This window comes from Muntiacus reevesi, chromosome 2, assembly GCF_963930625.1.
Source record: "Muntiacus reevesi chromosome 2, mMunRee1.1, whole genome shotgun sequence".
NCBI lineage: Eukaryota > Metazoa > Chordata > Mammalia > Artiodactyla > Cervidae > Muntiacus > Muntiacus reevesi.
In genome coordinates this window covers 261,847,749-261,873,538 of record NC_089250.1, presented here as the reverse complement: position 1 = coordinate 261,873,538, position 25,790 = coordinate 261,847,749, and the positions used below count along the sequence as shown (strand labels likewise).

The following is a 25,790-nucleotide window of genomic DNA, read 5'->3' as shown; positions in this document are numbered from 1 at the left end:
CCGGATCCAGATTTTGCCAATAAAAACGGCAATTGGGTTCCCGCCTCAGCAGAGGCGCACGCGACTACGGACCAATCAGTGAAGGCCGCGCCCCCTCACCCGCTTCCTGCCAATCAGGACTCGGTTCTCGCGGCAGTCTCTTCCAAGGCCTTTCTTTGGCAGCCCGTCTCTGTCACGTGATCGTTAAAGGGGCGGACTTGAGTTGCGAGTTTTACCGCGGGATTTGGGAAAGGCTGTTCGCTGCGGCAGCCATTTTGCGGGAAGGGTAGGCGCGTTTTACAGCCCGACCCTGTTACCACAGCCGTTTAGGGGCTCCCAACGACCTGCAATCTGTGAGCCTTTTCCAGCCCACAAGACTTCCTGCTGCGCCCCGATTTCAGGACTTCCTCCACAATTAGGCTATTTTCCCTGCCAAGTGTCCTTTTGACCTCTTGACTCAAAGGTCAGCTCTAAGGTTCCAAACTCGGGTCTGAGATGCGAGGGGGTGGGATCTATTCTAAATTCTCCCAGTTTTTATCCCAGGGGTCCTAAATCCCACGCTTTAGGTGCCTTGCCCCAGGCCTGGGCTTTCGTGTCCCATAATTTCCCAAGTTTCTAAACTATCCCATAATAAGAAGTTAACTCCTACTAAGCCTCACTCCTTGAGCTCTGCATCCCAACTCTGTACCACAGATCTGTTTGCACATTAAAGGACCCCTTAACCCTCAGATTCCTTGTGATTTGCGTCAGCTTCAATCCCTGCTCCCAAGGTTCCAGATTTTAGCCCTGTTTTTTTTTTTGCAATCCTAACTTCAGCTCCCAGATCAGGAGCTCAGCTCTAAGACCGTCAGATTCTCCATCCCTGTGACCACATTTTGGAGGATCTGTCCCCTCTCTCCCATCCTCGATCTTTCAGCTTAAGTCACAGACCCCAAAATGATTTCTCCATGTTCTCCTCCTCTAGAGCCACCAATTCCTCCTCCCGAAACCCCTGCATCCCAGGCCCTTAATATCCCACTTCCTCCTCTTACCCCAAACCTCCCCGAATTAGCTTTTCCACCCTCGAGTTTCCAGGCCTCTGTTCCCCCACCACCTCCATTGCCGCCTCCGCCCCCCACCACCGGGTTTGCTCCCCCTCATGTCTTCGGCCTAGAGAAGAGTCAACTCCTGAAGGAGGCCTTGGAGAGGGCCGGCCCAGTCCCCGGGACCAGAGAGGATGTGAAGAGGCTCCTGAAGCTGCACAAGGACCGGTAGTGTACCAGGGCCCATCCTTCCCACCCGTGGTCTCACCCAACCACCTCTCCCCACATCACTTCATTCATCTTCTTTTGGTGTTTCCCATTTCCTCAAGGGCAAACAGTCTGCTTCAGCTCCCTATTTAGAGGCCTTCAGTGGCTGTGTGCCTTCAGCAATGAAGAAAGCTCCTGCTCCTTGAGAGCACCTCGTCCAGTGGGAGAAACCGATCGCTCCCTCCACCAGACAGCGACAGCCCCGAGAGGAGAGGTCCGACCCATCCCATCGGGAGGGCGTCCAGAGGGAGTGCCCCAGGAGTGGGGGGTCCCAGAGACTTGCCTGGAGGAGGGAACCCCCTGAGTGCTGTCGAGGAAGTTACTATTTATTTTTTTAATTGAAGTATAGTTGATTTATAATGTCATATTTTCAGGTGTACAGTACAGTGATTCAGATACACATACACATACATATATGTATGTGTGTATATTCATGCATGCATACATGCTAAGTCGCTTCAGTCACGTCCAACTCTTTGTGACCCCATGGACTGTAGCCCGCCAGGCTCCTCTGTCCATGGGGATTCTCAAGGCAAGAATACTGAAGTAGGTTGCCATGCCCTCCTCCAGGTACATAATAGTGTATCTGTGTTAAACTCAACCTTCTAATTTATCTCTCCCCGCTCAGGGCAGGAACTATTGTTACCCCATTTTTCAGATGAGGAAGCTGAGATTCACATTGGTTAAGTCACTTGGCCACAGTGCTTAGAAGAGGAAGGGCCTGGCGTTGGGGCTCGCTGCTTTTTGCCGGCGGGTGGGGTGGCGGTGGCCACGCCTTGCTTTTAACCTCTGTGCTGTGATATCTCCTCTCACCAGGAGGATGCCTCCCAGCCTTCCCCTTTCATTGGCTTTGGGATAGAGATGTAAGCACATTGCCCAGCTCTTCCTGAGCCCCAGCTGGGAGGGGGGAAGGACTGGAATCACCAAAATATTCTGAGTGGCTTCCCCTAGGATGGGGCTGGGCCTGACTCTATCGGTGATCTCTTAGGCCTGGAGCTATCACTTGGTTTTGCTCAAGGCTGAGTAAAGGGATTTCTATCCTGTCCAACTGCATGAAAAACAGGCTTGAGAGTGGAAAACATGCGGAGTTTAGGCATTGATGAAATTAAATTCTTGTTTTATGGCAAGACAAGAGAAAAATTTCTTTTTTTTTTTTTTTTTTGTTGTGGATCGTTTTTAAAGTCTTTATTGAATTTGTTACAGTATTGCTTCTGTTTTTTATGTTTTGGCTTTTTGGTTATTGAGGCTTGTGGGATCTTAGTTCCCCGACCAGGGATCAAACCTGCGTTTCCTGCTTTTGGAAGGCAAAGTCTTATCACTGGACCACCAGGGAAGTCCCAGCAAGATAAAATTTAAATGTAAAATATTTCTTTGCCTGTTTGGGCCTCCTCCCTCCTTAGTGTGCATTTATCAGACTTCCTTACAGAGTAACATTCCTTCTTAATCTCATCAGAAGACTTTCCTTCTTAATCTTGTTAAGTGGTCAAAATGACCCATGTCCCACAACTTGCTTTGTACTCAATCTGGATTGAGTAAACTGTCAATAATATTTTGACAACCCTTTGTCTCAAAAACTTAACACATGACTGTGTTTTTGACATCTGATGGGTGGAGAAGTCCTCAGAGCGTTCTGAAAGGCTATCTCCCAGGTTATAATCCTCAGGTTGGCTCCAATAAAGTTTTCCCTTTCTTTCTTTCGTTAATTTTTTAATCCATGGTGTAGAGCATGCATGTGTGCTCAGTCGCTAAATCCTGTCAAGCTCCTTGCAACTGTTGCCCACCAGGCTCCTCTCTCCATGGGATTTTCCAGGCAACAATACTGGAGTGGATTCCCATTCCCTTTGCTGGAGGATCTTCTCAACTGAGGGATCAAACCTGAGTCTCCTGCGTTGGCAGGCTGGTTCTTTACCACTGAGCCACTAAGACTCAGCATGATGTAGAGACATCCCTGCAAATAACTTCCTCTGACTCCTAGTTGCAAAGCTTTTGCACATTTGCTCTTTACCCCTTCAATAGCTGAGAAAAAGCAGGGAGTAGAAGGCAGAAGAATGATTCCCATTGAACAGATGAGAAAACAGAGGTGGGGAAGGGAAGTGTCTCATCAGGGATGAAGGCAGTCTGACCCAGCCAAGAGCAGCCCTCGAGGGTGAGACCCTAGGAACTGGTTGCCTCATGACCTGAATGCGCCTCTGATTCAGTTTCAGAAGTGACCTACAGTGGATCCTCTTCTGTGCTGACCTGCCCTCCCTCATCCAAGAAGGCCCTCAGTACGTACCCTGATTTGGGACCCCAGCCCCTTGGCCGGCTGTGCCCTCAAGCCTTTGCCCTCACCAGCCTCTGTGAGGATTGACCGGGGAGTGTGGGAAGAGTGGGTTCATCCCAGGCAGCCTAGGAGGAAGGAGGAGGGGAGGGAGAAGGGGAACTTACCCAGGTCAGGGTCCTGGGAGCATGCCCAGTAAACAGTTGAAACAAACAAGCAAGTGAACAAATGAATCTGGTCCCTTATCTCTGACTCCCCGTTGGCACCTGCTCCTCCTGGAAGCCCAGGTGGACATGTCTGCCTAACCTCCCACCCTCTCACCCCACCACAGCCCTCCAGCCTTGGGTTTAGGCCTTGGCCATCCTCTCTCCTAGGAGGAGGAAGTCAGGTCTCCCCACTCGCCCTGGGAGACAAGAAGGGAAATCCCCCAGGGCGGCAAACTGTTCCCCACACTCCACAGCTTCCAGGGCCGAGGGGGCCAGGAAAGACTCAAATTAGAGGTTGGGGGACTGGGCCTGTCTCTCCCCAGGTGTGGGCTGGTGGCCTTGTGGATGGCAGGCACCCTCCTGGCACCCCCCGGCAGCACCTCTCTGGAGAGACTCGTGCAGGTGGCCATCGAGAGAGGATACACGGCCCAGGGAGAAATGTTTTCAGGTAGGTTGGGTGTGGAAGGGTGTCACCCAGATGTCCTGCAGGAGGTGACTGGAGAGCTTGGCTGGTACACATCAGGCACATGGGGGACTTTGTTCCATTCTTTGTGCCCTTCACCCCCCCCCTCCCCCCCGCCGAAGTAGAGCAGAGTGTTACGAGGTGGACTCTGGAACCAGGCCACCTGGGTTCCCAGCCCAGCTCTGCCGCTTCCTGCTGTGTCACCATAGACAAGCAACTTATCCTCTCTGTGCCTCATGTTTTTTTTAAAATTTTTATTGCAATAGAGTTGCTTCACAATGCTGTGTCAGTTTCTGCTGGACGGCAGGATCGGTCAGCCATACACAGACATGTATCTCCTCTCTTTAGGACTTCCTTGTCATTCAGGTCACCATAGTGCATTGAGTTGAGTTCCCTGTTCTATACAGTAGATTCTCATTAGTTGTCTGTTTCACACATAGTATCAATAGTATACACTTGTCAATTGTGATCTCCCAGTTCCTCCCACCCCCGCCCCCTGGGTACCCACACATTTATTCTCTGCATCTGTGTGTCAGTGCCTCTGTTTTGCCAATATGATCGTGTGTACCAGTTTTCTAAATCCCACACACATGCATTAATACAGGATCTGTGTCTTTCTCTGTGGCTCATTTTCCACATTTGTACAGAGAGATGATGGTCAAGGTGAGGGTTATAGGCATTGATTCCTAAAAGCCTTTTTCCCAGTGCCTGGTGCACAGTGACTGCTCCTCGTGTGTCTGCTCTGTCCCTGCAGTGGCTGACATGGGAAGGCTGGCCCAAGAGGCACTGGGCTGCCAGGCAGAGGTGCTCTGCGGTGGCCTGGGCAGTCCCAACAGAGACCACGTCCTGCAGCACATTGTCGCCGGACACCCCCTCCTTATCCCGTATCCCAGGGTCAGGGAGGGAGTCGGGCTGGGAAGGGGGGAGTCGGCGAGGGGGGGGCAGGTGTCCCAGGGCCGCCCCGCAGCATTAGCCTTGACTGCAGTGCAGCTACGACGAGGACTTCAACCACGAGCCATGTCAGAGGAAGGGCCACAAGGCCCACTGGGCTGTGAGCGCAGGTGAGTTCCCCCGCCCCTGCCCTGGACCCTCACCGTGGGCCTCCCTGATCCCCAGTCTCCCCTCCTCACATGCTCACCCTCGTGCCAGCCCCTCCACGGTACTTCAGGCGGGAGCCAGGGTTGGACCACCTTTGTCCCTGCAGGGTGGTTAGCAGGGTCCTGGCCGGCAGCAGGTACTTCAGCATCTGTCAATCAGGGTTTTTCCCAAACAAGAAACTCAGAGCACAGAGGAGGATCAAACTGGACTGCAAACCTGGCCCAAACACTCCCAGGCTCTGTGACTCTGAGCCTCCAGGTCCCCAGCTGGAAATCAGGGTGACAACAGTCCCCAGGACAGAGGGCTGTTTGAATGTTCAAACTGTTTAAATGGTGCCTGGTATGTTCCACGTCTGTTGCTGTTAGCTATAGTCAGCACCTTTGTCTCTCCACCTGCCTGCTAAAAGGCGGCGCCCTGGTGTGCTCACCTCGGAGCACAGCTCTCCGGGACAGCTTGCACCGACTAGGCGGTGACGTCTGCTCTGTTCGCTGCTGCCAGGCTGTCGGCAGGATGTAAAATGCCTGCAGTTCTCTAGCCCAGCACCGTGGGTTCAGATCCATGCCCAGCTGTGCCCCTGCTGTGCACAGTGCAGGGATCTCGGCAGCGCCCCCCCTGAGGGCTGTGGTGGGACTCCAGGAGCCCCAGCCCCTCGTCAGGATTTAGCTCCTCCTCACAGCCTCCCCCTCTCCCCCCAGGGGTCCTGCTGGGTGTGCAGCGTGTGCCCAGCCTTGGCTACTCAGAGGATCCCGAGCTGCCAGGCCTGTTCCACCCAGTGCCCGGTACACCCCACCAGCCACCATCCCTGCCGGAAGAAGGCTCCCCGGGGGCTGTCTACCTGCTCGCCAAGCAGGGCAAGAGTTGGCACCACCAGCTGTGGGACTATGACCAGGTCCGGGACAGCAACCTGCAGCTGACGGACTTCTCGCCCTCTCGGGCTGCGGATGGCCGGGAGTACGTGGTACCTGCCGGCGGGGTGCGGGCCGGCCTCTGTGGCCAGGCCCTGCTCCTCCGACCGCACAACTCCAGCCATTAGGCTACTGCGGCCCCAGCTCAGCTGTGTCACCAGACAGCGTGCCTCAGCTTCTCCTGAGCGGCAGCCCAAGGGGTTGGACTGGACCTCCAACCAGAGATTCTTCATGCAGGGTCCCGCCGAATCCATCCTGGGCATCACCCCAACTCCCCCAAGCCCATCTGCCAGTATTGAGCACCTACTCTGGACTGGGGTTATAGCCAGGAGCCACACAGACCGGCTGCCTCTCTGCAGGGGAGAGACTGACAACCTCTGAGACCCCAGGACTTATCCACCCCCACCATCAGTGCTGCACCCACCCATTTCTGGATGCCAACCACCCTTTCCCTGCACCCCTCGCTGCCTCCCAGTGTCTTCAGGTCGAGCCGGGGAAGCCTTTTAAAACACAAACCATGGACTTGCTGGCGATTCAGTGGCCGAGACTCCGTGCTTCCACTGCAGGGGGCACGGGTTCTGATCCCTGGTTGGGAACTAAGATCCTGCATGCCACATGGTGTGGCCAGAAACAAAACCCAAACACAAACCACATTTCACCACTGCCTTCCAGAGAAGCTTCCAGCACCTCTTGTATGCTCCTCATGCAGCATCCTCCTGGATACTAAACTCCCCCCAGGCTCTTCCGTCTCACACTTTCTGCCACCACTGCCTGTGGTCTCAGGTGCCTGTGGTGTCCGGTCCCTGCACCCATCCTCTGGTACAATTCCTGAACTCCTCAGTCCTGGCTGCTTATCACTCTCTCAGGGAAGAGGCCCTCAAGCTCAGCACCTCTCCCACCTGTGTTCTCTCCTGATTTAAAAAGCAAAAGCTCCCACTGCTAGTATTTGTGCCAACCCTTTCACAACCCCATTAACTCATGTAAGGAGGGTACTAGGTCCTCCCAGTTTGAGAGAAAAACAGGCTGGAGAAGTGCCGTCACTGGCCTGAGGTCACAGGGCTGGCCAGTGGCAGGGACAGAGAGATTACCATTTAATGACTGCCTGCTGCATCCACTGAGAAAGGGGAGGAACAGGTCTGTCTCGGCCCATGCTGTGTCCCAGGGCCCGACAGGGTTTTATTAGACACTGTACAGTGGAGTGTTTCTTACCCATCCCACCCTGACACCCAGGTTGGCAGTGTCTGGTGCACCGTCCTGGGAGCCCTTGAACTCTGAGCTGTCTCGGTCACCCCTTTGTCCCCTGCACAGAGCCAGGCACAGGAGTAGCGACTCAGTGAAGCTGATGAATGAATCACCAGCTCTGAGCCCACTTCTACCTGAGACCTGTCATTATCCCCTCACCCCGTGCAGCGCTAATGCTCAAATTATGAGCTTTGAGCCCATAAGCTCCAGATACAAAAAAAAAAGAAAAAAACAGACCACAAAGTGGACTATGAATGTGTTTATTGGGGTGTTGTCACAGGAGGAAGGCAGTGAAGCGATGTTGCCTCCTGATCCCTAGCGCGGCCCCATCTAACAACTACCTCTCTCGTATAAATAAGTATAAAGATGGTCAGTAGAAAAGGAGCAACCCTCAGCCTGGAAGACCATGCAGAGCTTTGGCTAAGGGGGAGGGGGAGGGGCTCCACCCACCCTGCACCTCAGGCCCAGTCAAGCAGGGCATCTCAGCAGAGGCCGGAGAGGGGGCACTCCCGAGGAAAGTGGCTGGGTCCCAAGCCAGGCCCAAGTCTGCCTGGCGTCTGAAAGCCCTTCCTGTGACCGCAGCCCGCGAGGAGGAAGGAGACAGAAGAGGGCAGAGGGCAGGAGGAAGTCCCCAGGCTGAGGCTGGTGCCTGAGGGTCGAGGTGGTGCTGTCACGGTGGCGGCACGGGATGTGGCTGTGGTTTTGGTTGGCAGGGGGTCAGCAGTTCTCCCAGGAGCAGGGGAGGAACTCGTGGGGCCAAGGGCAGGTAGGACAGGGTGAACTGAGCCCTGCCCAGCAGTGTCAGCTCTCAGGCCCGACCCCCAGCGCCACACCCTCAGAGCCTCTGCCAGCCTTGGCAGCCCCCAGATGAAGAGTGGGGGCTATAACTGCTGGGTGGGAGGAGAGCTGCTGCGTTTGTTCACTAATGAGGTCTGGTTCTCCCGCCCGCCAGCAGCCAGCCCGCAGAGGGAGGGGCTGTGGTTACAGTCACTCATGTGGTGACAGGCCCGAGGTCACGCCTGTACCGTGCAATCATGTGCACTGTGTTCTTTCAGGGCGCGTGGTTTAGCTGCAGCCTCTGCATTCCCTCCTGGCTGGTCAGGGGCCCAGTCTGGTTCTGACTCAACTGCGGACCCCAGCCAGGTCACACTGCCTCTCCAGCTCTTAATAACCTCCCATCTCGTGGAAGGGTGGGGCGGGCATCTCCAGGGCCCTTCGGATCTTCCGCACTGGTCCTGCGTGGTGTGCAATGCAACCTCTCCCATCCCTGGACTTCAGCTCCCCTGTGGCTGACCTCAGGCCCCCTTGTATCTCAGGGCCCCTCCAGTCAGATGGGCACCATCCAGTAAATGAACCTGGTTGTGGACGAGCAGGTCAACTTCGGGCCAGGCCCTGGAGGAGGCAGATCATGTTGTCCAGGCCCCAGAGGTAGCCATCCTCACGGTTGCCCTCAGCCCAGGGCAGCCGATGGCTGAGCGTCTGGTGGTCAGGCAGGGCCACAGTCTTGCCGAAGTCAATCATCCAGACCTTGGCCAGGCCGGTGTGGTCGTGAACAAAGAGGAGGGAACTGCCTACCACCTGCAGAGGGAGAGACGAGGTTAAAGGGAGGGGCAGGCACGGCCAAGGTCCCTGACCCAGCAGACAGCTGAGAAGGTGGTTGATAGCATGGACTTTGGAGCCAGGCTGCCTGGGTTCAAGCCTCAGCTCTGCCACTTACAGGCTGCAGGGCTCTGGGCAGGGGACTTTTAACTCTCCTTATCTCTATATCATCACATACAAAGGGAATAATGGAAAAAGTACTATTTACATTGAAGACTGCTATGCATATTATATATAGGAAGTAATCCACATAAAGCTCTTAGAAGACAGGCCTGTATAAACAAATGCAAAATAGGGATTTCCCTGGTGGTCCAGTGGTTAAGAATCCACATTGCAATGTAAGGGACAAGGACTCGGGCAACTAAGCCCCAGTGCTGCAACTCCTAAGCCTGTGCACTGCAACTAGAAAGAAGTCAGTGGCTAGAGAAGCCCGAGAGCTGTAATTGAGACCTGACACAGCTAAAATAAAAAAATTTTAATGTAAAACAGTGTTAGCTGTTACCCCTTTTCAAACTGGGGTACAAAATTCAATGCCTGCAGGATCCTAAATGGGTCAGAGGAGCCTGGTGGGGACTGAGGGTGTGGATAATGCCTCCTCACGGTAAGAGGCAGCAGCTGCTCAGCCCCAGGGAATTGCTACTGGTGACCCAAGGCAAGGGGCTTCCTTTTTTCCAGGCTGTTTCCTCATCTGTAGAATGAGGATGATGGTAAGAGCCCCTCCCTCCTAGGATCATTGCAGACTGCCTTGTGGAGCTGGGCACACCGCCCTAGGGAGATACTGGGCTGTTTTTTCTTTTTTAAATTAGAAATACAGGGCTTCCCTGGAGACTAAGTGGTAAACAATCTGCCTGCCAATGCAGGAAACATGGGCTCGATCCCTGGTCCAGGAAGATCTCACATGCTGTGGACCAGCTAAGCCGGTGCGCCGCAACTAATGATCCTGTGCAGTAAAGCCCGGGAACCACAACTACTGAAGCACACGTGCCCTACAGCCTGTGCTCTACAACAAGAGAAGCCACTGCAATGAGAAGCCTGCACACCGCAACGAAGGGTAGCCCCTGCTTTCTGCAACTAGAGAAAGCTCGAGCAGCAGCTGTGAAGACCCAGCACAGCCAAAAATAAATAGATAAAACAATTTTCTTTTTTTAATTAGCAACACATTCCTTCCTCTTGTCTAACCAGGTTTGCAAGCCCCTCCCTTCTTCTAGTTGGGTTTCAAACATCAGTTCTTCCAGAGAACCCAGATGATGGGGCAGCTGAGCAGGTGGCTGTCAGGAGAGGCGCCGCCGCCCAGGTGTCGACGGCTGTTGGCATATAGGGAGGGGCCCAGGACTGCCACGTCTCCTGTGGTCCAAAGGAAGCTAGAAATCCCGGTTTTGGTGTGAAGTCTCAGATTTTAAATCTTGGCAACTCGTTTTTTTTCAGATTCTAGTCACCAGGCAAGTGAAACCAAACACGAGGATAGAAGAGACAGAGTCCCCAAGCCTCCTCTTTGTGCCTCACATGTGAAGCTCAAAGGCAGTGACGATGATGAGGGTGATGGTCACTGATGACAAATGTGACAGTAAAAACTGGCACACACTGAGGCTTTCCTGTGGGCTGGGCTTTACCTAAGTTAATCCACTTAACCTTCACAACACCCAGGAGGCAGGTGCTACTGGTACCCTGTCCTACGGGTCAGGAGACAGGCCTGCAGAGCCACTGCCCAGGCAGCTGGGCTTCAAACACGGGCCCACCCGACTCCCAGATGTGGCTCTTTCGGCAGTCAGTGACAACAGGAGAAAGAGGAGAGAGGGACTTGGATGAGAGAGATGGAAGAGCATGGAGATACACCTGGTGACATCACCACAGACTTCCTGAGACAGCCCCAGAGAGGTGACAGCTTCCAAAGAGACACAGGCTGTGAAAGGGAGGGGAAAGGGAGGGGGAGAGCTGCCAAAGGAGGAATGCAGGGAACAATAACTGTAAGTAATCATGGAGACTCCCCTGGCAATGCAGTGGTTAAGAATCCTCATTCCAGATCCCACATGCAGTGAAGCAGCTAAGCCCATGCATGTGCAACGATTAAGCCTGTGCACTAGAGCCCAGGAACTGTACTGACTGAGCCCACATGCCGCAGAGCCCACGCTCCGCAACAAGAGAGGCCACTGCAATGAGAAGCCCTTGCACCACAACTAGAGAGTAGCCCCTGCTCTCCACAGCTAAAGGCCCAGGGCAGCCAAAGATACAAAAATACATAAAATTATTTCTTCAGTGAGAGAAGAATCTGCCTTCCAATGCAGGGAACTTAGGTTCAATCTGTAGTTGGGGAACTAAGATTCCACATGCCACAGAGCAACTAAGCCTGAGCACCACCATCCCTGAGCCTGAGCACCACAACGAAGATCTCGCGTGCCACAGCTAAGACCTGATGCAGCCAAAAATAAAGAAAAATTATGTTAAATAATAATTATGGCTACAAAATCATCACAAGAGCTGGGAACTTTTCTGCACTCTGAACAGCACTCTGTATTCGCTCAGGTCCACCTCAGCAGCTCCATAAGGAAGGTACTATTTTCCCTTCCTGTATCAGGAGGAAACCAAGGCCCAAGGGGGGCAGGTCACATGCCCCAGGTCACATGGCCGGGCCAGCCTTCATCCCAGGCCAGCTGTCTGCAGTTCATGCTCCTAACTGGCCCCCTCCCTGAAATTCCTGATGCTGCTTACCCTAAAGAAGCAAACCCCCCAAACCTGGGGGAGGGGCCTCTTGTTTTTTTTGGATGTGCCACAAGGCTTGTGGGATCTTAGTTCCCCAACTGGGGGTTGAACCCAGGCCCTCAGCAGTGAGAGTCCTTACCACCAGACCGCCAGGGAACTCCCTCAGGGTCTCCTTCTATAGCTGTGGCAGGTGACCCTGTCAGCGGTTTCTCCTGAGGCCACCTGGACCCAGACGCCCTACACACACACACGGCCCTCTGTTCCCATGGCAGCTGGGGCTCGCACCTCGTGGGTCCTGAAGAAGGGGGAGCTCTCCAGAGCTTCACGAAGTTCTTCTAGGCGTGCCACGTACTTTCTCTGTGGGTGAGAGGGAAGATTTCTTATCAGTTCATGGACTTCGTGGGTCCTTACCCACCTTGAGATCTGACTCCATCTCATTCCCCCAAAGGAGTGGTTAGACCCCAGCCAGGATGGGGTAAGAGGAGCCATGGGGAAATGGGGGGGGGACAGGATTGGAGGCATCAGGGTGGCACAGACAAGAGTGTAGCTGGTAGATTATATGAATGCCCACAATTCCTAGCAGCTTTTCCTACCAAGAGGCAGAGTCTTTCCTTTATAATGTAGGCTTGGTCATATGAGTTGCTTTGGTCAATAGAACCTTGCAGGTATGAAGGTGGCCATTCTGAGCCCAGTCATTGAGAGAGCTTGCTTTTTCACTTGCTCTCTTGGCCTGCTGCTTCCACTGTGAGAACAAGCCCAGGCCAGCCTGCCGGGCGATCAAGCCAGGAGCTGAGACAGTGAGGCAGCCACCAGACATGACAGCAGGGTGCTCCTGGCCCTGCCAACCCTGACAAGACAGTGAGCAATGCCAGCCCAGTGTCAGCTGAAGCAAAAGATGGTTAACATGGGAGGAACAAAGATGTGGCAGTCCTACGCTTCTAAGTATGGGGGCATGGGTGTCCTGCTCACCAGGATTGTGTGGTTCCCGTCCACAAAATCCTCCAACACCTTTGTCACCTGCTCCAGCTTCTGCGTCTTCTTAAAGTTAGTGTTGCAGGTTCCATCGGCTTTCTGCAAGACGAGGGGTATCATGGCTTTTCCTTCCCACACCCAACACCAAGCAGCTCAGACACCTCTGGGGGGCAACTACCTGCCTCCAGGCTTACTTGCTGTTCAGGGGAAGCCAGCCCACCTGGTCATACTCCTGAGCAACCAGTCCTTTGGCTATGACCTTGAACCCCCTGGTTGAACTGGTCTAGCCAAGTGGGCTTTGGAGAGGCTTGGATGTGGCTTTGAATCATGGCTCTGATACTCCCTAACTCAGTGGTCTTGAGCAAGTCATTTCACCTGCCTCAACTTTGATTTCCTCATCTGGAAAATGGGATTGTGTTAATATCCACCTCCTAAAGCTGGTATAAGGATTAGGAGAGCCTGAGTGTGTAGGATCCATAGCACAGTGCTGGGCACCACTCAATAAAGTGCTCAGTCACTGAGTTGTGTCTGACTCTCTATGACCCCATGGACTGTAGCCCGTCAGGCTCCTCTGTTCATGGAAATTTTCAGGCAAGAATATTGGAGATGCTTTCTAACTGTGATGCTAGAGAAAACTCTTGAGAGTCCCTTGGACTTCAAGGAGCTCAAACTAGTCAATCCTAAAGGAAATCAACCCTGAATATTCATTAGGAAGGACTGATACTGAAGCTGAAGCTCCAATACTGTGACCACCTAAAGCGAAGAGCCAACTCATTGGAAAAGACCCTGATGCTGAAGAAGACTGAGGGCAGGAGAAGAAGGGGGCGACAGAGGATGAGATGGTTGGATGGCATCACCAACTCAATGGATGTGAGTTTAAGCAAGCTCTGAAAGATGGCGAAGGAGAAGGAAGCCTAGAGTGCTGCAGTCCATGGGGTCGCAAAGAGTCGGACACGACTTAGCGACTCAACAGCTCTAGGGGATCTTCCCTACCCAGGGATCGAACCTGCATGTCTTGCATCTCCTGCATTGGCAGGTGGATTCTTTACCACTGGGCCATCTGAGAAGCTCCCATGCTACACTTGATCTTAGTCAAAAGGCAGAGAAGCAATAAAATAAAGGAGAATAATGTTATTTGTTACGTCTGAGAGAGGTACAAAGGGCCCCCTGAGTCATCCTACCAGGCTATGCCAGGTGCCCTGTGGGCAATGGTAACATAGAGGTAACAGCACAGCTATAATCAGATGAGGGAGGCAGACGCTGAATAAGATCATCATAAAGGGAGATAAGATAAGGGAGTGTAGGAAGTTATAAGGAGGTAAAGAGAGGCCAGAAATCAAGGAGGGCTTCCCGGAGGGAGTGGAATTTGGAAGGAGACTGGAAAATAACTGAGAGTCAGTCAACCAGGGGAAAGGGGAAGAGTAGCCCTAGCACAGGAAACAGCAAGTGCAGAGGGCCTGTGGCAGGAGACAGGAGGACCCTTTCAAAGAAATGAAAGTACTTCACTGAGCCATCTATAGGGGCTTGTGGCACACCCAGAGAGAGCTAACACAGCGGGAAAAGAAAGGAAGGAACGAGGGAAGGAGGAAAATCTCTCTCTCTCTGCAGTGATAAGGAAAACTCTCCAGGACCATGCCATCTTTTTAAAAAAGGGAGGAAAATATAGGATACACAACTGCATTTGTTTGTATATACAGGAAGAAATATAAGAAACTGATCAAGTGGTTCCCCATGAGCAGGTGTGGGGCTGGGGGCGGGGGGCAGGCACAGAACAGGAAGGAGAGCAACAGGGTTGGGAGAGAGATTTCTTTTACATTATTTTGACTTTCAAACTGTGGTGGATAGCTATAGATTTAATTTACAAAAAGAAAAAAAAGAAGAAGAAGAAAGAGAAAACTTTTCTGCATAAGGAGGAAAAAGCCCATCCAGCTGCTGTGTTGGATGATGGATCAGAGTGGGTGAGTTCAGCATCCGGGAGCCCAGAGGGGCTGGGGTACGAGAAGATGGGGCTGGACTCGGACAGGGCCTCGGGGAGGGGGAAAGAAGATGGAATCAAGAGACTTTCAGGCGGGTGGATAAACAAAACTTGGTCTGTGACAGACATGGCAGGAACAGAGAAGCGGATCTCTCCCAGCCTGTTTTTCCATCCTCTGCATTCTCCTGCTCGCTCTCCAAATTGGGCATCTTTCCAGTTTTTTTCTGACATCCTAGTTGATTGGTTTTTCTGTCACTCTGTCTCAGACCTAGCTCTTAGCCCTCTGGAAACAGGCCAGCAGCTCCTGGGCCTCACCTTGATGCCCTCGATCCGGAAGCCCAGGGTGGACGTCGAGCTCACAGTCTCTCTCCACTGCATGTAGCGGGGCTTGGTGACCGCACACTGGGCATGCTCCTCGGGGGTGGGGGCCCCGGGGTCCACAGCCACCATCTTCTCATACATGTCCTTCCGGGGCCGGGGCCGTTCTCGCGCCTTCACCAGCTCCTCCTCCAGGTAGGTCCTGGGACACAAAGGATGTAACAAGGGAAACTATGAGGAACAAACCTGGAGGACTTTTACTCCCTGATATCAAGGAGTGTTATAAAACTACAGTGTGGCACAAGAATAGACAAATAGATCAATGGACTGGGACAGAGTCCACAAACAGACACACAAGTGCATTCACCCGATTTATGGCAAGGAAGGCACTGCAATTCAGTGGGGAAAGAGTAGTCTTTTCAATCAATGATACTGGGTCAACAGGATATCCCTATGGAAAGGGAAAATGAACCTCGATTCCTGCCTCACACCATATATAAAAATTACATCTAGATGGATTGCAGATCTAAATGTGAAAGTTAAAACAAAGCATGTAGGGGCTTCCCTGGTAGCTCAGTGGTAAAGAATCTGCCTGCCAATGCAGGAGATACAGGTTTGATCCCTGGTCCAGGAAGATCCCACATGCCACAGAGCAACTAAGCCCATATGCCACAACTATTGAACCTGTGCTCTAGAGCCCAGGAACCACAACTACTACTGAGCCTGCACAGCCTAGAACCTGTGCTCTGCAACAAAGAGAAGCCACTGCAATAAGAAGCCTGTGCACCACAACTAGAGAGTAGCCCCTACTCGCTGCAACTAGAGAAAAGCCCCCACGGCAACAAAGACCCAGCACAGTCAAAAATAAATAAATATTTTTTTTTTTAAAACAAAGCTTATAGAAGAAAACACAGGAGATCATTGTGATCTTAAAGTAGGCAGATTTCTTTAAAAGCTACTAACCATAATGAAATAAACTGATAAACTGTACTACATTAAAAGTACTTCTATTTATCAAAAGACATTAAGAGAGTAAAATGGGAGAGTTGGAGAGAGAGAGAATGGTGTGTGTGTGTGTGTGTGTGTGTATCTCCAGCAAAGGACCTGTATCCAGAATATATAAAGAATTACAAATCTTTATAACAAGAAGAGAGCCTGGTCAAAAAATGGGCAAAACGAAATAGTAAAATGGGCATTTTTCAAAAGAGAATATCCAAATGGCTAGTCAATGCTTAACTTCTTTGGTCATCAGAGAAACAGAAATTAAAAAAATAAAGAGATATTCACCAAGATAGCTAAAAGTAGTAAAACAGGAACTGGAATTCTCATACACTGCTGGCGGGAAAGGATGCTACTACAACCACTTTGAAGACTGGCTTAAGACTTCCCTGGTGGTCCAGTGACTAAGACTCTGTGCTCCCAGTACTGGGGGCCCAGTTTGACCCTTGATTAAGGAACTAAATCCCACAGGCCACAACTAAAGATTCCACATGCCACAAGTTGGACCACGTATGGCGAAATAAATAATTAAGTATTGTTTAAAAAGAAAAAGAAGAAGATCAGTTTGGTGCTATCTTGAAAAACATCCACCCAACCCTTCACCTCTGCCCCATGGCTGCCCCTGAACCTACCTGCTGCCCATCTTGCAGTCCATGATGGAGGGGTTCTCAAAGTCTGCCAGGAGATCTTCCATCTGATTGAAGGTCTGGCCATCCCGCTGCACCACACCATAGTAGGCTGGCACAAAAGGCCGCAGGGGGTCACGCATCAGCTGCTCCAGGCTGTGCTGCTCATACTGACAAAAACGCTTCAGAATCCAACCATCTTCTCCTGCCTGAAAGTTCCCTATGAGTAGCCATCAACAAGAGGGTCAGAAACTGGATGAGCCACCTCCCCGTGTGTCTCAGATCCTGGCCACCATCATCTTGCCTGTCCCGTCTACAATACTTTCTCTCCCTCCCTGCAGCTCTCAAAATCTTGGCCAGGGGAACGTATCTGAATCAGTTCTAATGAGGTGGACGAACCTAGAGCCTATTATATTGAAGTAAGTCAGAAAGAGAAATATAAATATTGTATACGGATGCATATATATGGAATCTAAAAAGACGGATTTATTTTCAGGGAGGCAATGGAGAAACAGACATAGAGAAGGGACCTATGAACATGGGGGGAGGGGAGAGGGTGAGATGTATCCATAGAGTAGCATGGAAACTTACAATACCATATGTAAAATAGGTAGCCAGTGGGAATCTGCTGTAGCACTCAGGGAACTCAAGCAGGTGTTCTGTGACAATCTAAAAGGGTGGAATGGGGAGGGAGATAGGAGAGAGTTTTGGGAGGAAGGGGACATGGCTGACTCTTGTTGATGTATGACAGAAAACCACAAAATACTGTAAAGCAATTATCCTTCAATTAAAAAAAAATCTTGGCCAGAGTTGGTAAAGGAAGGGCCTAGTTCTGCATTTTTGTTTAAACAGAGTCGGGTTCCCAGCACACTATGTCCTCATTTGTTTTGTAATTTTGGATTATGAGCTCACAATCAGCGGTGAGAACTTTTGTGAGAGCTGAGTCAAGAGCATGACTCTCCAGAGCACATTCGCATTTGTTTCAGCTTGGAGTCCCAGAGTGCTAACAAACGGACCTGGTCAATTCACAAATCTGGCATTTCCTGGGCCATGCAGATAGTGTAGATTAGAATGACAAATTTTTACAGAGGCAGATAGTATTTTCATATTATATTTTCCAAAATGTCTGTAACGGTAATCACAAACCCTTTTCCTGGGGCATTTGTTTTGTTTTCATCATATATATATGATGAGTAAAGAGTAACTCATGTACACATGCTCGTCTAGAATTTTGCCACTCCAATCAGGAAGTAGAATCTAATTCTTTAATTCTTTTCCCCTTGATTTTGACAGAATCTTGCTTCTTATGGCAGAAGCAACACTACGACTTCAGAGTCTGAGACGCAGTCTCCACTTTGTTGTCACAGACCCTTGCCTTTCAGTCCTCAGCTACCAAGTAAGAAATCTGACTGCTGAGGCCACCATACTGTGAGGAAGCCCAAGCAGCCACACAGAGAAGTCACATATGGACTTTCCAGCTGGCAGCCCCAATGGAGAACCAGCCAACAGCCAGCATCAACTACCTGGTGTGTGAATGAATGAATCTCCAAAGGTTTCTAGCCTGCAGCCTTTGACTGTCCTAGCTGAATTCCCAGGTATCATGGTGCAGCAATAAGTCATCCCTGCTATGCTCTGTCTGAATTCCCAGGTATCAACCCAAACTTACGAGTGTAATAATATGGTTGTTTTATTCCACTAAGTTTTTTTTTTAAACCACTAAGTTTTGAATTTTCTGTTTTCAGTTTTTTAAAACTCAGCAATAGTAACTAAGATACATACAGATGGCAGGCCTGTGTTGACAGTTTTGCAGGGCAGTGGCGGGGTGGGGGGTGGGGGGTGGAGATTTTGCCTTTCTCTGACTCAGATCTGAGGATGAACAGGAAGATAAGTTCCCTTCCCTTTGTTGATGGGAACAATTTGTCTAGCCCAGCCCACTGCCTATTTTTGTAAAAAGAAAAAAACAAAAAGCTTTATTGGAACACATTATCTATGTCTGCTTACGTGTTGCAACAACAGAGTTGAGTACTTTGCATTTATTATCTAGCCCTTTACCAAAAATGCTAGATGCTTGGCCTCATGCTGCTATGTGTTTAAGACACTGTGCTAGGTCCTGGGGGGGAAAAAACATTAAAGCTGTTGTTTTTTGTTGTTTAGCCACTAAACTGAGTCCAACTCTTTTCAACCCCATGGACTGTAGCCTGCCAGGCTCCTCTGTCCATGGAATTTCCCAAGCAGGAATACTGAAGTGACTTGCTATTTCCTTCTCCAGAGGATCTTCCCCACCCAGGAACTGAACCCCATCTTTTGCATCAGCAGGCGGGTTCTTTACCACTGAGCCAACAGGGAAGCCCCAAAGTTGTTGTTTCCTGGGGGCATACTCTGCTCCACGCACAGGATGGGGACAGGGGCTGGGACCTGCCATTTAGGAGGGAAAGTAACTTGCCCAGAGCCATCCACAAATAAAGATTGGGATTCGAGCTCAGGGCCCTCTGTCTCCGTGGTCAGAGATTTGCCCCCCACCACCCTGACGCCAGGCTAACAGGAAACAGCCCTCCATCCTGAGGGTTGGATGGCCCAGCCCAGGCCTAAGCACGTGCCACAACAGTCCCAGGAACTGGAGTCTGTCACTGAGCCCATTTTACAGATGGGGGACCTAAAGTACAAAGAACGGTTCCTTCCCCGCCCAGGCTTCTCTGCCCAGCCCGGCCTACCCCCCAGTCACCCTTCTCCCCACCCGCTCTCACCAGAGTGTCCAGACAGCTGGACCCAAGGGTAGTGTTTTCGGAAGGAGACCACAAAGGGTGAATACTTCAGAACCGTCTTCAGCTTCTTCCACGGCTTGTTCTGTGTAGGGCAGACAGGGTGGGGTCAGGGCTGAGGCCAGGTAGGGAGGGGGATGAGGTGAGTGCCCTGAGAAGGAGCCAAGGGGCAGCCTGGGGTCTTTCCAAGGGCCAGGGGGGCTTCCTGGGATCACTGGGCTTAAGTTCATTGGGGTGGGCAAAGCTCACTTACTTTAGTAATCATGAGCACCCCCAAAGCCTCAGCAAAGGTGAGAAGAGTCCCTTTCCATTTATCTCAGTGTCATCACTTTTTGGTTGCACAGCATAAGGGATCTCCCCCAGTCAGGGATCAAACCCTATATTGGGAGCACAGAGTCTTAACCACTGGACCACCAGGGAAGTCCCTCAGTGGGATCACTTTGTATCTGTGTCTCTCTGTCCTTCTCAAAGGAGTAAAGATAGGCTAGGTTTTATTGTAGTCACCAGCAACCCCCGCAAATCTTTCCACGACATACACACACCAAAAATGGGGAAGCCTGCTGTTCCTGAATGAAGGCAGATCTTCCAGGGAAAATGACAAAGGAGCTGATGGATAGAAGCCGAACAACAGAGAGAGAAATAGAGACAGGGGACAAAGTGATGACAGGGACAGAGACAGAGGCTGTGGCAGCGCCAACAGCTGCCCACCGAAGGCCAAAGGCCTGTCTCCCCGCCACGAGTACCCCTGCCCCCGTGAACTGAGCTTTGGCCAATGAAATGTGACTGCAAGTGTCACTGTTAGGTGGAGTCTTAAAGCCAGTGAGTGACTCCATGTTCTTTTTCCTATTAAAGAAGGAAGGGGGGCAGGGCACTGTGGGAAGAGAAACAGAAGCTGAGTGAAGACAGCATGGAGCAGGGGCCCCTCACCTCACCCATCACTGCTGAGGGCCTGTGTTCAATCCCTGGTCAGGGAACTAAGATCTCACAAGCAACACAGCCAAAAAAGAAAAAAGAAAAATCCTTTGTTGCTCCAAGTCACTAAGTTTGGGTGCTGTTTGTTACTACAGCAGTCCTGACCTCTTCCCACTGACACAGAGTTACTAGAAGAGAAAGAAACAGAAACAGAATGGGAGACACATGGATGACAGAGAAAGAAAATGAAACATAGATGCAGAGAAAAAGTGGTCACAGCAAATAAAAGAGAAGCAAACAGAAAACAAGGATTTAGTTGTATCCTATTGACTCAACCAAGAGCATCTTGAGAACTGGTTAGTGCCTGAGTTCACTGCATATGCACACACACGCCCATGTGCGTACACACACACATTCAGAGAAAAAAACCTACATGGCTCATCTCCCTCCACCTGAGGGTCAAAGCCATGTTATCTCCTATACCCTGAAGCTCCGTTACCTAGCAGACATCTAATGGATGGCGGGAAGGTCAAACACAGACCAGGGAGTGGGACTGCACGACTCAGGAAGGGCTCTTCCCTCCCCTCTCCAGCTGCCAGCCATGGAGAGGAGGTGATGAATGAAGGTTCCTGTTTACTAAGCACCTGGAACATTCCAGGCACAATGACAAAGGCTCGGCGTGGCATAACCCACCTAATCCTAAAAACACCACCCCAGGAGGATTGTTGACTGTGTTACAGGGGCAGAAACAGACCCAGAGGGGTGAAGTCACCTGCCTAAATCACACAGTGTAGTGTTGGGGTTCTACTTCTGGTCTGCCTTCACTGCCCTGGGCTTATCCACCACAGCCCTGCCAGATTACAAGCCTTGATTGAGGGCAGAACTGAGGTTGCCATGGTTACAAGCATGTCCTCAGTCATGGCCTGACACAGAATAAGTACTCCAAAAATATAGTTTGGGTTGAAGGAAGTTGATTGAAAGTGTGTTTCTCTTTCTTTTAATCATAAGCAGTATGGGAAGTTCTACACATACACTGAATCATAAGCAGATTCAGTATCTTCTTTATCTCTCTCTTTTTTTCTTAGATCTGATGGTTAATCTGGGCTGTCTCAGATATCATGCCCTCAGCTCACATGCCCCCCGCCCCACCTCCAGGAAGCCCTCTCTGATACCCTAGGTCTGGCCAGTCACCTTCTCTGGACTCCCATAACCCTGTGGACTCCCCCATCCCAGCCCTGACCCCTCCGAGCTATCACTACCTGGTGATGGATCTGTCTCCTCCCAGTGACCTGGGAGCTCCATGAAGGTAGCATCTGGGTCACTGCTGTGTTCCTGGCAAAACCAACATGGAGCCAAACACATAGCAGGGACTTGGGGACTGTCTGTTGCCTGATTAGGAGGATGCACGTGAGAAGGAAGGAAGCGGGGAGGAAAGGAAGAAAGTAGCTGGGTCTTTAAGGTCATATGGGATTTCAAAATGAAGGGAGCAGGGGTATTCAGGGCAGTGGGAATGGCTTGAGCAACAATCGGAGGCAGGATGGCAGCAGTGTGTTCGGGGAACAGCTCGTACTTAGGCTCCATTGCAACAGCAGAAGGCGTCAGGAGGGGAGAAGGGAAGCTGAACAGAGGAAGGAGCCTGGAGACAGGAAGCTCTGAACTCAGGACCAAACTCCTGATTGCTATCAGGAAAGCCCTGGGGAGCCATGGAAGACTCTGGAGCTGGGCACCTTCAAATGTTGGTCACAGCTGGGCCCTGGAGGCAGATTCTAGAGGATGAAGAAACACTGAAGACAGAAAGGCTCCAGAGGAAGGCAGATAAGGAGGAATAGATCCACACATTATGGGGTGAAAATGCCTGGGTTTTCAACTCAGTCAGAACTGAGTTAGAATCTAGGCTCCGACTGGACGAGGCCGACTCTAAGCAAGTGATCTCACCTCTCTAGGCCTTAGTGTCCCCTCTGTAAAATGGAGATAATAATCCCAAACTTACAGCACCGTTATAAAAATTGAACAAGTTAAGACATATACAGCACTGAGAAAAAGTGCCTAGCGTTCAGTAAAAGTTGGAATCTGTGTCTTCCAAGGTCTGTGACTTTGAATGAGTCTCTGTGCTTCAGTCTCCTCATCTGTAAAATGGGGATAATAGTATCTACCTCACAGGGCTGCTGTGAAGTTTAAATGAGTTGATACAAGCAAAGAGCTCAGCACAGAGACTTCCCTGGTAGACCAGTGGTTTGGACTCTGCACTCCCAGTGCAGGGGGAGCTGGTTTGATCTCTGATTGAGGACCTTAAATCCCTTGTGCAGCAAGCTGCAACCAAAAAATAAATAAATCAGTGAAAGAGCTTGGCACAGGGCTGGGCATGAGCGAGTGAGAGCTGTTGCTTTTTTTTTTTTTTTTTTTTGAGAGTTGTTATTTTTTTCCTTTTCTTCATTCGCTTCAGCTCAGCTGCTCTGAGATGGCAAGGAGGTGAGGGAATAGGGAGAGGGAACAGCAACAGCAGAGCCCCAGAGGGTCAGCACAGGCAAGCTGGGGCAGGTCTATCTCTTACATCTGCGGCCACATGTGTGAGCACGTTCAGAGAGTGAAGCATGTGGGGTGAGCAGGGCTCAGGGCAGACTCCAACCAGGGGCCCCAGGACAATGGGAGGGTCCAGCAGGTTGACCCATGGGAGGCTCTCATACCTGCCTCTGCACTGACCCTCCCTTCCTGAACCTGCCCTGCCAGCCCTCCTGATTCACCGGCAGAGAACCGCACCCAAGCTGAGGATGGAGAATGTAAACAAGAGATTGCAGGAGCACCCTGGGGAGCTGGGGCAATGCAGTGGGGAGATTGGAGAGTCCTTGGCTGGGGTCCCTTAGCGTTTGGGGTTCACATAGCCCTTTGAGAATGATAAGAAAAAAATACTGGGCGCTTGCTGCCTACAGAAGTGAATGAGCTTAGGGGTGTTGAAGGCTGATGATCCCTTAAGGCAGCTACGGGCCCCAGACTAAGCAAAGTGGGGTAGAAAGTGCACCCTTTCTGTCTCCCTAAACTAGTATTCTTTAAAGTCTGGGGGGATCACACACTGTCTAGAGGATCCAACAGAAGTCACAGACCCTTGCTGCAAAAGCATGTGTATATACTCACAGGACTCCCACAACTTTTAGGGGTTCCTGTGTGCCATGAAGTCAGCCAGCAGCCATCCATTTTAGACCCCAGGACTGGAGGCGGGGGAAAGGAGAGAATGAAGAGGAAGGCACCTGGAGAGCTAGGAACCCTGACATCAGAGGGAAGAGGTAGGTGGGTGGAAGAGGTGCCTGGAGATAAAACTGCTGGTGGAGTTCTAGAGAACTTCTCAAAGGAAAGGCGGGGGTAGGGGAGTCGGGGGTGGGCTATGGGCCCTGTGGGGGTCTGGTTCAAGGGCGGGGTGGGTCCCACTCACCCCAGACCTGTCCTCGGGGTCGCTGGCACCTCCGCCCCCAGCCACCACGTCATCCTCAGACTCGTCGAAAGAGGAGGCAGAGGAGAAGCCACCACTGCCCGCCTCAAGCTGGGAGGGAGGTCCCCCTGGCTGAGCCTCAGGCTCAGGGGTCTCCGGAGTGATAATGAGGCGGGGCACAGGGGTCAGGGGGCTACCCGCCAGGTGAGGGTACAGGTGAGTCACCAACTCCCTGTGTTCTGGTTCCTCTAATGAGTCATCTTGGTTGGGCTCCCCCAAAAGGCAGTCTGTCCTAGGCTCTGTCTGGGGTCCGTCAGCGCCGGGCTGTGACCACAAGCCATCGGTCTCTTGTGTTGGGAAACCACCGGGGTCAAGCTGCTTCCAGGCTGTTTCAGTGTCCTGTTGTGTCTGGGAGCCAACAGCGTGAAGCTCCGTCCAGGAGTCTTCGGTACCTTTTTGCGTCCTGGAGCCCTCGGTGAACGGTTCTTTCCAAGAGCTGTCAGCACCCGGCTCTGTTGAGAGAGGGACCCCCTCTGGCTGGGTCCGGACGCTTGACCTGTTCCGGTGGGTGCATAGGTTATCAGCCCTGGGCTTGGCCCTCTCTGGCTGGGTCTGTGACCCATGTATTTCTAGTTCTGTCCAGGGCCCGTCAACCCCTGGCTGTGCCCAGAGGTTAGCCCTATGGGGCTGAGACTGGAGGTCAGTCCTGTGTGGATCAGCCCAAAAGCCATCTGTCCCGGTCTCCGTCCAGTCACCGGCTGTCTCCAGCTCTGACCAGTGGCTGCTCCCTCCTGGATGTGTCCGGAGAATGAACTTGCCTGGCTCCGTCGTTGGATTGGGCCGCTCCGTCTCCGCTCCGAGGCCAGCTGCTTCAGGCTCAGCCCGTCCGTCGGCCCTCGACTCAAACCCGAGGCTGGCCCTCTGGGGCTCAGTGTGGAGGTTGGACTCCTCGGTCCGGGCCCGGGACCCGCCCCCTTCCGGCCGCCCCACCGAGCCCCCAGCTCCGGGCCCAGGTCGTTGCTGCCCTGGCTGCCGCCGCCGCCCCCCTCGCGGCGCCGCCAGTCCCATGCGGGCTGCCGCCGGCAGCGCCTGGGCCTCCGCCTCGCTCAGGCTTCCCCGGCACGGGCAGCGCCTCATGCCCGTTCGCAAGGTTCGGGCTTCGACCGGGCCCAGCCCCTCCTGTCCCTTTAAATCCCACGAGGGGTGTGGCTGGGGAGCCCCAATTCGTGGGTTCCGGCCCTCGGAGCTCCAGCCCTCCCAGCCACGGAGGGGTTAACCGATACTCCCTCCTCCATCCCGGGGAAAGCCCCGAAGCCCCGCCTCGCCGGACGTGACGTAAGGGACGAGCCTTGTCTGGCTCCTCCTACCTCCTTTGGCTGGGAGGACTGAGAGTCCCTGTCAGGTCGTGTTTGTGGTGCTGGTGTCCTGATCGCCGGCGAGTAGACCCCTCGCTACACCCCGCAACTAGTCCAAACTCGCCACGCCCTCGACTGGCTAGTTTAATCTCCCTGTAACCCCCTGCGACGAGTCCAGCAGCCCGCTCGTTCTTCACGCTGCGCCGGGAAGGACTTTCAGAAACTTGGGAATTCCATTTGCGTTGGTTGGGACCCGCCTCTGCTAGTTCCTAGCCGCGTCCCCTTGAGGGAGTAACTTCCGCTCCCAACCCCCAGTCTGAGCCCCAGACTCAGTTTTCTCATCTGTAAAATGAGGATCTGTTACTTTATTGTTTGGAAAAAGGTGTGTTCAGTGTCACAGGAGCCAATTACTTTTACCAATTGGGAAATTGTGGCCCAGAGCAGTGAAAGAAATTGTCTTAAGGTCAAATCCTGGTTCCAACACTGACTTCCAGGATGACCTTTCCCAACAGACTTGTCTCTTCTGAGCCTCAGTTTCCCCATCTGTAAAAAGGGTTGTTATGAGGATTTTTTATTTATTTACAATGACACATTTGTGTACTTGCTTTGTCCCAGGAGCTGCACTTACCATTTTATACCCAAAATCTTAAAAGGTGGGATCATCGTCATCCCCATTGCACCATCAAGGAAACAGAGGCACAGAAAGGCAAAGCAG

At 52.0% G+C, this 25,790-nt stretch overlaps 2 protein-coding genes across 5 annotated transcripts; one reads left to right on the top strand and one right to left on the bottom strand.

Moving 5' to 3' along the window:
- The first annotated feature begins 237 nt into the window (after positions 1–237).
- Positions 238–7,774, top strand: ACTMAP (actin maturation protease). 4 transcript variants are annotated; one of them, XM_065926149.1, is made up of 7 exons: positions 238–265; positions 1,133–1,229; positions 3,467–3,535; positions 4,058–4,182; positions 4,952–5,081; positions 5,188–5,258; positions 5,991–7,774. In XM_065926149.1, exons 4-7 carry the CDS (start codon positions 4,080–4,082, stop codon positions 6,326–6,328), a joined length of 642 nt encoding a protein of 213 aa, XP_065782221.1. In that variant the 5' UTR covers positions 238–265; positions 1,133–1,229; positions 3,467–3,535; positions 4,058–4,079; the 3' UTR covers positions 6,329–7,774. The 4 variants fall into 4 exon arrangements, with proteins under 4 accessions (XP_065782221.1, XP_065782219.1, XP_065782220.1 ...); XM_065926147.1 differs by having other exon boundaries at positions 252–1,229; XM_065926148.1 differs by having other exon boundaries at positions 252–1,229; positions 5,183–5,258; positions 5,991–6,123.
- On the bottom strand, positions 7,687–25,244 carry ITPKC (inositol-trisphosphate 3-kinase C). The gene is made up of 7 exons (XM_065926132.1): positions 23,724–25,244; positions 19,373–19,472; positions 16,635–16,848; positions 15,001–15,205; positions 12,708–12,809; positions 12,024–12,095; positions 7,687–9,020 (listed from the first exon to the last, which is right to left on the bottom strand). Exons 1-7 carry the CDS (start codon positions 24,855–24,857, stop codon positions 8,817–8,819), a joined length of 2,031 nt encoding a protein of 676 aa, XP_065782204.1. The 5' UTR covers positions 24,858–25,244; the 3' UTR covers positions 7,687–8,816.
- Positions 25,245–25,790: the final 546 nt, after the last annotated feature.